A 14,847-nucleotide genomic window follows, 5' to 3' on the forward strand; every position below is an offset into this window, starting at 1 on the left:
AGAGATAAGGAAAGATTGGCCTGGCCCACTAGGATCCCTCTTTATGTTTGTGAACTTTATAGTCTATACATTTAGAGTGATGTGATAATCAAACACTCTAGAAGTCTAGAATAAAAGAGTATATAAGAGAATTGACAGCAACGTTCCCTCTCAGGAGCGCGCATGTGCAATTGCGCACTGCTCAAGCGTCCTCTGCGCACGGCAAATCTATGCCATGCACAAAATCAAATAAAAAAATAAGCGCATAACAATTTTCGACACGACACGGACACGACAGAGAAAACCGTTTTCGTCATCATTGTTCAAATATTGTAACGTCTGTCGAGACGCTTTGAGGACATGAATTCCATCCATCACTTTACTGAGCAAAACTCTTTACTGTCGGCCATAAACACATCACCAAAACATTAGTAAAAAAAATGATATCTAGCAAAACTGGTCATTTTCTGCAGTACAAACCAGACCAAAAGCAACTTTGTTATATCAACAGCAGCCGCTCGCTCTCTCACGTGCGCCAACACTTGCACATATGGCACTTAGCCAGTGATGCGTTTACAGCCACACAAAAAGTCGGACAACTCCAACACCACACATAAAGTGTCATTCCAGGTCGTTACACTATGATTTACCAATCAAATGTGTGCTTATTCTAGTGTCATTTATTAGGAATCTTAATTTATAAATATTAATCATTAAATGCTGTTAGTATATTAAATAAATACTAATAAAAATATATTTTTTACAAACAGGAAGTTGCAGGAATGTACACATGATCCCCTGCTTACATCTCATTGTGCAACATGTGAATGTTTTAATGGGAACTAAATGCAATGTCTGAAAGGGGTACAAATTATTTCCAAAGCAGGACCTCCACCCAGACAAACAATACAAGTACACAGTTCATGAAAAACAATATTTTTTGTTATTGTCATTATAAGTGGGCCTAAACACTTATATTAGAAATGGAAATGACTGCTGTCATTTGATTCTAATAATAAGAGAATGTTGTCTGTCTATCTGTGTTGGCCCTGTGATGAGGTGGGGACTTGTCCAGGGTGTACCCTGCCTTCCGCCCGAATGCAGCTGAGATAGGCTCCAGCGACCCCGAAAGGGACAAGCGGTAGAAAATGGATGGATGGATGGAGATGTAAGTTGTTATTTAGTGAGGTTTGGGACAGGTGTGCTGCTGGTGTAGCCACAGTGTGCACGTCTAAAGTTGCTCACATGGACTCCACTCAATGCTCAGGGACTTTTTGCATTTGCTCACACATGAACAATTAGAGGGAACATTGATTGACAGAGTGTGTGTACCTTCAGTGCTGAAGTGGCATCAGAGTCTCTGTCTCTCTTTACTAGCTTCGTCGAAGCATGTTGCTATGTAGCTTGTTTCAGCAGATTTGAATTGCTGTTTTGGGCAGTAGATGGCATCTTTGATCCAAAGCACAATTTACATTTAACTAAAATGTTATTTTCTTTGTGCTCGACAAAAGAAAAGTAGTGAAAATATCTCCATGTTAGCAAACTCGACTTCTGGCTCCGCCATGATCAGACACGCCCCCCCCCCCCTCGCTCCCCACACTCACACTCAGACACACCCACACAGAGCGCATGTCTCTCTCTCTTCTCCGGCTTGTGACACAAGAAGAATCAGAACGACACAACAGCCCTCCGATAAAACACACTTTATACTACATAAAAAGTAACGTAAAATAACGCAGTAACGCATCATGTAGTAACGGTAACGGAGTTACTGAAAATAAAAAAATAACGCGTTAGATTACTAGTTACCGCCGAAACTAACGGCGTTACAGTAACGCGTTACTTTGTAACGCGTTAGTCCCAACACTGCCCCTAGGGCAGTGTTTTTCAACCGTTTCTGAGCCAAGGCACATTTTCTTCATTGAAAAAATCCTGAGGCACACCACCAGCAGAAATCATTGAAAAATGAAACTCAGTAGCCAATATTGACAATAAAAAGTCATTTTCGCAAATGTTGGATATTAATTAAAACCATAACAACCATGCTTCACTATAGGTCTTGTCTCAAAGTAGGTGTACTGTCACCACCTGTCACATCACACCTTGACTTATTTGGAGGTTTCTGACGTTTTTTCTGTGTGTAGTGTTTTACTTCTTGTCCTGCACGCCTATTTTGGTGGCTTTTTCTGTTTTGTTGGTGTTTTCCTGTAGCAGTTTCATGTCTTCCTTGAACGCTAGTCCACACACCTGCTTTGTTTTAGCATACAAGACTATTTAAGTTGTGCGGACGCAATCCTTCTTTGTGGGGACATTGTTGATTGTCATGTCATGTATGGATGTACTTTGTGGACGCCGTCTGCTGCTCCACACTCTGTAAGTCTTTGCTGTCGTCCAGCATTCTATTTTTGTTTACTTTGCAGCCAGTTCAGTTTTAGTTGAATTTTGCATAGCCTTCCCTAATCTTCAATGCCTCTTCTCAGCGGCACTCGCCTTTTGTCTATTTTTGGTTTAAGCGTTAGATACCTTTTTACCTGCATATTGTGATCACGACAAACCATGTTCCCGACATCTACAAAGCAATTAGCTACCTGCTGCCACCTACTGATATGTTAGAGTATTACACGGTTACTCTGCCGACCTCTAGACAGTACCGACACTCAACAACGGCACATTTGCGGATTATAATTACCGGTTTGCAAAAAATAATTTTAACCCAGTTAGCTGAAATGACATCATCTCCCACGGCACACCAGACTGTATCTCACGGCACACTAGTGGTTGAAAAACACTGCCCTAGAGGGCCGCCAAAAAATATCCGTTTCTCAGCTAGCGTGCTCGGTTGCAATACACTTTTCCACCACTTGTGGCAGTAAAGACAATCTCAATCAAACAGAAGAAGTCTGAAGCTAAAGTCATAGAGAAGTTTCTTAAGCGCAAACAAATATGACTAAAGTGGTAAAGATGAAATATAATTTAAGCTTTAATTTCCCTGACAGTTTAGTTTAGAAACATATTTGTTATTGTTTATTTTATGTAAATGTATTTTTCATCAGTTAATTTAATCATTTGACAAGGTTGTGAACTGTAAGCAGGTTAGATATAATTACTGAACACGAGTAAGATTACTATTATCAGTGTTGATATTTGAGTGGGCCCCGGGTCTCCTTGTAGTGGAAAAGTTGGACCCCGAAGTCAAAAAGGTTAAGAACCCCTGCTTAAGGCTATTGTGTAGCAACTTAACTGTTTGTGTCACATTCACATATATATATATATATATATATATATATATATATATATATATATATATATATATATATATATATATATACATACACATACCGGTATATAAATTACAAACAGAGTACCATATTTTACGCACTATAAGGCGCACCTAAAAACCACAAATTTTCTCAAAAGCTGACAGTGCGCCTTATAATCCGGTGCGCCTTATATATGGGTTAATATTAATATTAATTTTCATAAAGTTTAGGTCTCGCAACTACGGTAAACAGCCGCCATCTTTTTTCCCCGTAGAAGAAGCGCGCGGTGCATGCTGGGATATGTGACGTTTCATTTCCATTTGTGTGTTTATGTAAAGACCCCAAAATGGCTCCTATTAAGTGTGTTGTCTGTCTAATTATAAATAATGCAGACGAGGCGTGTTAACTGAGTTCTCAACGTTTACTCACAGCGTGCTCATAACCACATTCTAACTGCCAGCATACAACAACGCTTCTCAGGGCTACCGCGCATACTCGTCACTATCGTTGCATGCTGGGTAGTGTAGTTGTTATATTTGCTAGCTCATAACATCACATTAAGAGACACGCTTACGCGCTTAATTCAATACTCGCCGTCATTCCGGGTGGATTGACAAAAGACCTCCAGCCGCTAGATATTGGTGTCAACAGGGCATTCGAAGCTAGACTGCTAACTGCGTGGGAACAGTGGATGACGAAGAAGCGCGCGGTGCATGCTGGGATATGTGACGTTTCATTTCCATTTGTGTGTTTATGTAAAGACCCCAAAATGGCTCCTATTAAGTGTGTTGTCTGTCTTATTATAAATAATGCAGACGAGGCGTGTTAACTGAGTTCTCAACGTTTACTCACAGCGTGCTCATAACCACATTCTAACTGGCAGCACATACAACAACGCTTCTCAGGGCTACCGCGCATGCTCGTCACTATCGTTGCATGCTGGGTAGTGTAGTTGTTATATTTGCTAGCTCATAACATCACATTAAGAGACACGCTTACGCGCTTAATTCAATACTCGCCGTCATTCCGGGTGGATTGACAAAAGACCTCCAGCCGCTGGATATTGGTGTCAACAGGGCATTCAAATCACGACTGCGAACGGCGTGGGAACAATGGATGACCGAAGGCGAACACACCTTCACTAAGACAGGCAGACAGCGCCGGACGACATACGCCAACATCTGCCAGTGGATCGTAAATGCCTGGGCAGATATTTCGGTCACAACTGTGGTCCGAGCTTTCCGGAAGGCAGGATTCACAGAACTGCTGGACAACAGTGACACTGACTCCGATGACTTCGATGAGACGGAACCGGCCATTTTGGATCCCACATTTGCCCAACTTTTCAATTCGGACACCGAAGACGAAGAATTCGAAGGATTTACGAATGAAGAATAACTTCAGAAAGTGAGCGCTATGTTTATTTTGTGTGTTGTGACATTAACGTTCGAGCAACATTATGTTGCTATTGCTCTGCACTATTTTGAATTTTACTATGTTTGTGATTGCACATTTGCGTACATTTTGGGACAGAGTTGTTAGAACGCTGGTTTTTAATATATTATTAAAGTTTGACTGACCTATCTGACTGTTTTTTTGACATTCCCTTTAGCGCAGCGTAGGCGCGGCTTATAGTCCGGGGCGGCTTATAGGTGGACAAAGTTTTGAAATATGCCATTCATTGAAGGTGCGGCTAATAACCCGGGGCGGCTTATAGTGCGGAAAATACGGTAGATTTCCAAATAAGCATCTTTTTTTTTTATCATTTATGACAATTGTTTTAAATGATGCAACTTCTATTCCCCAGCGACTACACGCAAACCTGGACTACGTCATAGGTACTACGTCACAGGTACTACGCACAAGTAATACATCACAGGTACTACGTCACAGGACTACACGCACACCTGGACTACGTCACAGGACTACGCACACCTGGACTATGTTACAGGTACTACGTCACAGGACTACGCACAGGTACTACGTCACAGGACTATGCACCTGGACTACGTCACAGGTACTACGTCACAGGACTACGCACCTGGACTACGTCACAGGTACTACGTCACAGGTACTACGTCACAGGACTACGCACCTGGACTACGTCACAGGTACTACGTCACAGGTACTACGTCACAGGTACTACGTCACAGGTACTACGTCACAGGACTACGTCACAGGTACTACGTCACAGGTACTACGTCACAGGACTACATCAGAGGACTACATCACAGGTACTATGTCACAGGTACTACGTCACAGGTACTACGTCACAGGTACTACGTCACAGGTACTACGTCACAGGTACTACGTCCACTTGGACTACATCACGGGACCAAGGACAGCTCTTCAAGACAAAGTCCTTGAGCTTACCCTCTTGGCTGTCGGCCTGCGTGGTGGGCATGACAGTGGCGGTGGGTGTTGGCACGGGGACAGTTGCAGGGGTAACCATGGGTCGGATGCTGGCCCGGGGGGTTGACTTGCTGCCAGGGGACGGGGCGGGCTTGTTGCTAGGAGACGGAGTACTCGGAGTGGGACGGATATTGGCGGTGGGGGTCTCGGAGAGGCTGGAGCTGATGGATAAACAAAATGGTCTGCTTTTAAAGAATAAAGTCCAGTGTTAATGATTATATCATGTGGACTTTTGTAAAACTGATGGACAGAAATTAAACAACACAGATGTTGCTGTCCCCTTTACCTGCTTCTGTCCTGGGCAGGACCCTTCAAAGACATCGGTTTTTGTTCCATTGGCCTGTTTGGATCACCCACCTAAGTACAGAAAAAGGTTTAAGTGATAGCAATTGAAAACTAGAAAATTCCCGCGGAAATTTTGATGGGCCTGCTATCTGTGCCCTGGACCTCTGGAAGCCGCCGTACTTATTAGATGGTGCGGAGTGTCTGAATCCATGAGTTTTAGCTGAAACTGTACAAAATGAGCCTAAAACAGTAGCATGTTTACAAAAAATGCTAACACTTAGCACGTGTGCTAACGATAGCACGATAATAGTCAGCATGTTTCATATACCAAGTTATACGACTGCGGAAATAGAAAAAAAGGTGTAAAAACGGATTAAAAAGTTAGCAAGCCTAAGTTATTTTGCTACCTACTCAGTGGCCTAGTGGTTAGAGAAGGGGTCCCCAAACTACGGTCCGCGGGCTGGATCCGGCCCCCCAGCATCCAAAATCCAGCCCACAGGAAGTTTTTTTATTTTTTATTTATTTAAAAAAAAAAAAAATCTTTCCTTTCTAATCCATTTTCTACCGCTTGTTATTCTTGGTGTCTCGTAGTTGCTCAGGCAAATCATACTGTCTAAAAATGAACTTTCCCATCGATAACGTGACAATGTTAAATGTTGATGAACATCAATGTTAATTGATGTTAAATGACAAAACGGATTATAAAGACAATGTATATATACATATACATACATAAGTGTCAGATACCAAGTTATATGAGTCTGGGTTAAACAGTAGCAAAAGTAACTACAAAAGTTAGCATGCTAAAAGTTAGCTTGTGTCACATACCAAGTTATATGACTAAGGTGTACGGCTGCGGAATTGGAAAAAGAAAGTGTAAAAATAGATGAACAAGTGTCAGCTGGAAATATTCGCCATTATAAAAAGGTGCGTACCTATTCAATGGGCCCGTAGTGATTAGTTTTCGGAATAGCGTTGCTATGGTAACATGAAATGTACCCCACTTGAAGTACTGCTCTTGCCCTTACCGAGACCTTTCCGACGGTATAACATATGTGGGGGTCGGTTGGCCACTTGGTCTCGTATTAAGCGTGAGAGAAACGTGCGGAACAAGAATAATAAAAGTTGAAGTATGAGCAATAATAATATGGGCTGCTTACATTGCAGCAGGCCCATAATAAAAATAAGTTTAGTTGTATAATTCACACAGACATAGCAAGAAGAGTCATATTTACATTTTTCTTACTTTCCGCATGAATAATGATAAATATTAACGCTGAATGCTTACCTTAGACCCACTCTGGTCCTGGTTCTCGTCTCGGGCGTCGCTGTGCGTTTGACTGTCTCTCAGGTCTCTCATCTCCTTGTCAAGTCGAAGAAGTCTGCCTTCATACTGAGACTTCAGGGCACTCATCCTCACCTCCAACTCCTCTTTGCTCTGTTTCACTTCTTCCACTTCCTTTCTCAAGTTCTCTCTGGCAGCTGAATCAAAGGAAAAAAACATTGACTTCACTCAGTTCAGGGCTGGACAATTAATACATCTTTTACTTCCATTACGCTTTCTCACAATTGTGACAATGTAACAATCGGAAAAAATTGTGTGTGCAAATTCCAGAGTTAGTGACAGTGAAAGAGATGAGGAGTGACTGAGTGAAGTTTTAGATGTCACAATTGCAACTTTATATTTGACACAGCACTAATATGTCTAATCAATAATCACTAAACACAATAGAAGAATGTATCATACACACACACAACACATGTCATCTGTTGTGTTGTTGTGAACGACATCATGTATGTAACATCAATGTACAAACAATCATACACACACACAACACATGTCATCTGTCGTGTTGTTGTGAACGACATCATGGATGTAACATCAATGTACAAACAATCATACACACACACAACACATGTCATCTGTTGTGTTGTTGTGAACAACATCATGGATGTAACATCAATGTACAAACAATCATACACACACAACACATCATCTGTTGTGAACGACGTCATGGATGTAACATCAATGTACAAACAATCATACACACACACAACACGTCATCTGTTGTGTTGTTGTGAACGACATCATGGATGTAACATCAATGTACAAACAATCATACACACACAACACGTCATCTGTTGTGTTGTTGTGAACGACATCATGGATGTAACATCAATGTACAAACAATCATACACACACACAACACATGTCATCTGTTGTGTTGTTGTGAACGACATCATGGATGTAACATCAATGTACAAACAATCATATACACACAACACATGTCATCTGTTGTGTTGTTGTGAATGACATCATGGATGTAACATCAATGTACAAACAATCATATACACACAACACATGTCATCTGTTGTGTTGTTGTGAATGACATCATGGATGTAACATCAATGTACAAACAATCATACACACACAACACATGTCCTCTGTTGTGTTGTTGTGAACGACATCATGGATGTAACATCAATGTACAAACAATCATACACACACAACACATCATCTGTTGTGAACGACATCATGGATGTAACATCAATGTACAAACAATCATACACACACAACACATGTCATCTGTTGTGTTGTTGTGAACAACATCATGGATGTAACATCAATGTACAAACAATCATACACACACAACACATCATCTGTTGTGAACGACATCATGGATGTAACATCAATGTACAAACAATCATACACACACAACACATGTCATCTGTTGTGTTGTTGTGAACGACATCATGGATGTAACATCAATGTATAAACAATCATACACACACACAACACATGTCATCTGTTGTGAACGACGTCATGGATGTAACATCAATGTACAAACAATCATACACACACACAACACGTCATCTGTTGTGTTGTTGTGAACGACATCATGGATGTAACATCAATGTACAAACAATCATACACACACAACACGTCATCTGTTGTGTTGTTGTGAACGACATCATGGATGTAACATCAATGTACAAACAATCATACACACACAACACATGTCATCTGTTGTGTTGTTGTGAACGACATCATGGATGTAACATCAATGTACAAACAATCATATACACACAACACATGTCATCTGTTGTGTTGTTGTGAATGACATCATGGATGTAACATCAATGTACAAACAATCATATACACACAACACATGTCATCTGTTGTGTTGTTGTGAATGACATCATGGATGTAACATCAATGTACAAACAATCATACACACACAACACATGTCCTCTGTTGTGTTGTTGTGAACGACATCATGGATGTAACATCAATGTACAAACAATCATACACACACAACACATGTCATCTGTTGTGTTGTTGTGAAGGACATCATGGATGTAACATCAATGTACAAACAATCATACACACACAACACATGTCATCTGCTTGTGTTGTTGTGAACGACATCATCCACGTAAGACCAATGTACAAACAATCATACACACACAACACATGTCATCTGTTGTGTTGTTGTGAACGACATCATGGATGTAACATCAATGTACAAACAATCATACACAACAACACATCTCATCTGTTGTGTTGTTGTGAACTACATCATGGATGTAACATCAATGTACAAACAATCATACACACACAACACATGTCATCTGTTGTGTTGTTGTAAACGACATCATGGATGTAACATCAATGTACAAACAATCATATACACACACAACACATGTCTTATGTTGTGTTGTTGTGAACGACATCATGGATGTAACATCAATGTACAAACAATCATACACACACAACACATGTCATCTGTTTGTGTTGTTGTGAACGACATCATGGATGTAACATCAATGTACAAACAGCAGTCACAAGTTGAGGCTTGCTTGTTTTTTCGCAGCCTCAAGTTGTGTCTTTACTCGCCAAGCTGAGAACAACAGCACAACACACGCTCCTCCTTCACAATAAAAGCGAGGTGCGCCACATCCGGTCGGTCTGTGCTAATGAAATAAAGTACCTTACACAAGCATAGTGTACTTAAAGCACTTATTGATACATTTACACTATTATTATGCTTTGCCATAAAATACTGGTCAAAACTGTCCAACAATATATTGCACCAAATGTGAGGATTTTTGCATTTAATTAAAAAAAAAAATCAATTTTATTTGACACAAAAATCCCACTCCATGGTGGTAAAATAAGTGTAAAAGGTAAACAAAAAAAACTGAATTAAAAACTGGAAAAACTGGCTTTCATTGTTTTTTATTTTGCTATTGTTATTTAAATGTGAAAAAGTGCAATATATTTATCTGTACAGTAACCTATTTATGTATTTATATATGCACCCTATTGCTTTTTTATCCTGCACTACCATGAGCTTATGCAATGAAATTTTGTTCTTATCTGAGACTGTAAAGTTCAAATTTGAATGACAATAAAAAGGAAGTCTAAGTCTAAGTCTCAGTCTTAAATGTATTGTTATTGCTATTATTTTACTTGTTGTGGTTTATTAGTTACTAGTTTATATCCAGGTTTTTTCAAACTATATTCAAAGTAGAGTAGAATAAATAGTGAAATGGTGTAATTGATGGTCATAAAGGTGTGCACATGTGAAAGTGAAACCTACAGTTCAGCTGGCTGATTTTGGCCTTGGCTCCAACAAAGGCTTTCTTGGTCTTCTCCTCTTTGTCAGCAATCTGCTGTCTGAGTTGCTCCTCTCTGAGCTTGCTGTCAGACATCTGCACACAAACAATACCATTAAATAGACTCACTTATTACCATCCTGTGGAAATGTTCATGGTCACTAGTAACAATTCTTCAAATGCATCTCTCAGCCAAACGGTACCTCTTGTCGGAGTTTTGCAAGATCCTCCTGTAGTGCCTGACTAGCGTCAGGTGCAGTATTATTGTCCCCGGCCTGGGCCGACTGGGCACTCTGGTTCTGGTTAGCCTGTGCAGCTCTGAGGACTTCATTGGCTTGCTTTTCTTCCTGCAGCTGTTCCTCCAGGCGCTTGCTTTTTGCCTCATGCTCCTTTGTCATCTGATGAACAATAACTATCCTTTATCGCAATTCTGCGACATACAATGACTTGTTATTGTGTACGATAATATATTTACCTTCTGCAGGGTGTCCACCTGCTTTCGGAGCTCAGAGGCCTGTTTGGAAAAAAGCATGTCATTCTGAAAGTGTTGCACAGAAAACCTTAACTTGGCGCCTTAGTCACACCGGATGGGACCCGAATTCAACACTTTTATAGGCACAGACCACATTCCATCGGTATTCGGTTGGTAGCAAACGATCCATACGTCAAGTAAGGCTCTACTCTTCTGAAAATGCGTTAGCTTGATGCTAATTTACATTGGATTTTCCATAGACAGGCTACTATTAGCATCAGCGATTTTACATGGCGATTTTAAAACCTCTAAAGTACAACTAAGAAGAATGTTACAATCAAACGGCTGTAATGTGCTGGGGATGGCTACCACATTCGGTAGTTTTACAGGCACCGACCAAATTCCGTCTGTAATACCGGGTAACAATCCATGTAAAATCAAACGGTGCCGTATTTCCATACCTTTGTTGCATGTGACGTCACGTCCGGTTGCAGACTAAACAACAATCATTCATAGCCGACTCAGCCAAACTCTAAGCAACGTTGCTATTTTCAACCTCAACAAAGCAAGTAAGCTTGGTAGCAAAAGATCATACATAAAGCAAGGCTCTACTCTTCTAAAAATGCGTTAGCTTGATGCTAATTTACATTGGATTTGCCATAGACAGGCTACTATTAGCATCAGCGATTTTACATGGCGATTTCAAAACCTCTAAATTTGGTACTAAAAAGTACAACTAAGAAGAATGTTACAATCAAACTGCTGTAATGTGCTGGGGATGGCTACCACATTCGGTAGTTTTACAGGCACCAACCAAATTCCGTCTGTAATACCGGGTAACAATCCATGTAAAATCAAACGGTGCCGTATTTCCATACCTTTGTTGCATGTGACGTCACGTCCGGTTGCAGACTAAACAACAATCATTCATAGCCGACTCAGCCAAACTCTAAGCAACGTTGCTATTTTCAACCTCAACAAAGCAAGTAAGCTTGGTAGCAAAAGATCATACATAAAGCAAGGCTCTACTCTTCTAAAAATGCGTTAGCTTGATGCTAATTTACATTGGATTTGCCATAGACAGGCTACTATTAGCATCAGCGATTTTACATGGCGATTTCAAAACCTCTAAATTTGGTACTAAAAAGTACAACTAAGAAGAATGTTACAATCAAACGGTTGTAATGTGCTGGGGATGGCTACCAAATTCGGTAGTTTTACAGGCACCGACCAAATTCCATCTGTAATACCGGGTAACAATCCATGTAAAATCAAACGGTGCCGTATTTCCATACCTTTGTTGCATGTGACGTCACGTCCGGTTGCAGACTAAACAACAATCATTCATGGCCGACTCAGCCAAACTCTAAGCAAAGTTGCTATTTTCAACCCCAACAAAGCAAGTAAGCTTGGTAGCAAACGATCATACATAAAGCAAGGCTCTACTCTTCTAAAAATGCGTTAGCTTGATGCTAATTTACATTGGATTTGCCATAGACAGGCTACTATTAGAATCAGCGATTTTACATGGCGATTCCAACACCTCCAAATTTGGTACTGAAAAGTACAACTAAGAAGAATGTTACAATCAAACAGCTGTAATGTGCTGGGGATGAGTACCACATTCGGTAGTTTTACAGGCACAGACCAAATTGGGTAACGATTCATGTAAAATCCAATGGTTCCATTTGTCAATAACACCGGTTCATGTAAACAATCAGTCAAGCAGCACTGAGAGAGGACTCAGTCAAACTCTCTAAGTAATGTTGCCATTTTCAACACTAACAAAGCAAGTATGCTAGGTAGGAAACTCCTTGACGTAAAGCAAGGCTCCAATCTTCCAAAATGCGTTAGTTTGATGCTAATTTACATTGGATTTGCCTATTAGCATCAGCAATTTTACATGGCAATTCTAACACCTCCAAATGAAAACTACAACTGAAATGAATCTTACAATCAAACAGCCGCTGTGTAATAAGCCCAATGCTTACAGTATAAACACATTGTAGGGCGCCACATACCACATTCAACTTTCTGGAGAAAGCTACTTCCTGGTTGGACAACATACCACAGACAGTACTGCCATCTGATGTCTTGGAAGTGCAACTGCATTGCAAATGAGACTCAAATGTTACAATTAAGAAGAATATTTTACTATCAAACAATTAAAATGAATTAACACACACAAAAGTACCTGGAAAATTGGTATTGTTGATATCATTATTGTTAGAATAATTGTATCTTAGTTATCACAAAACTTTGTGTTACATTGAGTTCAGCTTGCCCAGCAAGAAGACAAAAGCTGTCTGTGATCCTACCAAGAAGAAGGCTTGTAAAACTCCACTGTGTAGGATGGGAAGCAACATGAAGGTGTTCTGTTTCTTTGATGTATTGTGATCAACAAAAAAGATATTGTCTGGACCCGAGATCTACAAAGCGAAGAGGAAGCAGGACCTGACTCCCCTACAGGGACCTCTTCTTTGAACTGTTTTACGACCTTTTCCTTTAACTGTTTTGTGGCCAAAGGCAGCACCTGTTTACGGCCCCCGTCCCTTAGAAACAGCTGTTGCCATGTAATCAGGGAAAGTCCAAATAAAAGAGGAGGCGTACAATCTTTCGCCAGAGCGTGGTGAGACTGTACAAAGAGTACAGTCTAGACGTCTCTCCTCAATCGAGCCAAATTTAATTCTGTCTCTGTTTAATTCCTTGCTTCTTGTCTTGTTTAATAGATGTCATCAGCGTTTGAACCTGACAATTATTGGCATGGGTTCAAATGTGAAGAGTACTCATCCCTAGCCGTAACTCACCTGACTTTCTGCTTGGCTCAAAGAGGTCTTGAGGTTGTTGACCTCCTGCTGACGTGTTTGCTGGCCTTCCTGCAGCTCCTTCTGACTTTTCAGGTTCTGTTGGAGAGACTCTTTGGCCTGCTGGACCTCCTTCTGCAGCGACTGAATCTGGTTCTGACGGGTCAGCGCCTGGGCCAGATTTGACTTCATCTGGTTCTGTATCTGTAATTTGGACAAGAATGCAGGGCTGTAAACAGCGGTTGTCAAAAACCTTTATACAAGTCAGAAATAGTCCCAGAACTATATTTTGGTGTGTTTATGAAATGACAGGCGCTGCGAATGTTTCTTACTTGGGTCTTGGATTGTTGAACCTCTTTCTGACTCTGCAGCACCTGGGTCTGTGCCTGGGTCAACTGGCTTTGAACCTGCACAAAACCACATCAGAGACAAGTTGGTGTATTTGACTTCATGTTTGGTACAGAGGCAAAAATACTATATTGTTGTTGATCACCCAGCAATAGTCTTGTAGGGACCCACACCATTCCATTCCTGGAGGGACCCACACCATTCCATTCTTGGGGGTAATGATTCCATTCAGAATCGATTCCCCATTCAGAATCAATACTTTTTTGTATAAACATTATGTGCCAGTTCTATGATGAACTACATTCCTACATAAAATAGACAAACATCTCTGATACATCTTTAGATTATTTAAAAGAAAACTGGTTTTGTTTAATAAAATTCTAGCCAAACATTTAATAAAGTCAAATACAAACAAATAAGACAACAAGAGAAGTATCCAACACTTCTCTTTTCTAAAGTAAAAGTGTACAGCAGATATAGATCATCTACATTTACTATATGATTTGTCTGAGTGGCTGGACAAGACAGATTAAATAATAAATAAATAAATAATTAAATTGATTAAGAATCGTTACAAAAAAGAATCGCGATAAATTTGAAAATATACATATATTTGGTAACACTTTAGTATGGGGAACATATTCACCATTAATTAGTTTCTTATTAA

At 40.3% G+C, this 14,847-nt stretch overlaps 1 protein-coding gene across 2 annotated transcripts in view; it reads right to left on the reverse strand.

Moving 5' to 3' along the window:
- The window catches only part of LOC133582515 (nucleoprotein TPR-like), a 113,177-nt gene that overhangs the window by 33,989 nt on the left and 64,341 nt on the right, over window positions 1-14,847 (reverse strand). For both annotated transcript variants that reach the window (XM_061936565.2, XM_061936564.2), the window contains exons 34-41: window positions 14,165-14,239; window positions 13,836-14,036; window positions 11,032-11,070; window positions 10,760-10,954; window positions 10,541-10,652; window positions 7,225-7,418; window positions 5,938-6,008; window positions 5,613-5,812 (exon numbers count right to left, since the gene is read on the reverse strand). In XM_061936565.2, coding sequence (XP_061792549.1) covers window positions 5,613-5,812; window positions 5,938-6,008; window positions 7,225-7,418; window positions 10,541-10,652; window positions 10,760-10,954; window positions 11,032-11,070; window positions 13,836-14,036; window positions 14,165-14,239 — 1,087 coding nt within the window. The remainder of the gene's footprint in view (window positions 1-5,612; window positions 5,813-5,937; window positions 6,009-7,224; window positions 7,419-10,540; window positions 10,653-10,759; window positions 10,955-11,031; window positions 11,071-13,835; window positions 14,037-14,164; window positions 14,240-14,847) is intronic.

Source organism: Nerophis lumbriciformis, linkage group LG03 (genome assembly GCF_033978685.3).
Source record: "Nerophis lumbriciformis linkage group LG03, RoL_Nlum_v2.1, whole genome shotgun sequence".
Classification (NCBI taxonomy): Eukaryota; Metazoa; Chordata; class Actinopteri; order Syngnathiformes; family Syngnathidae; genus Nerophis; species Nerophis lumbriciformis.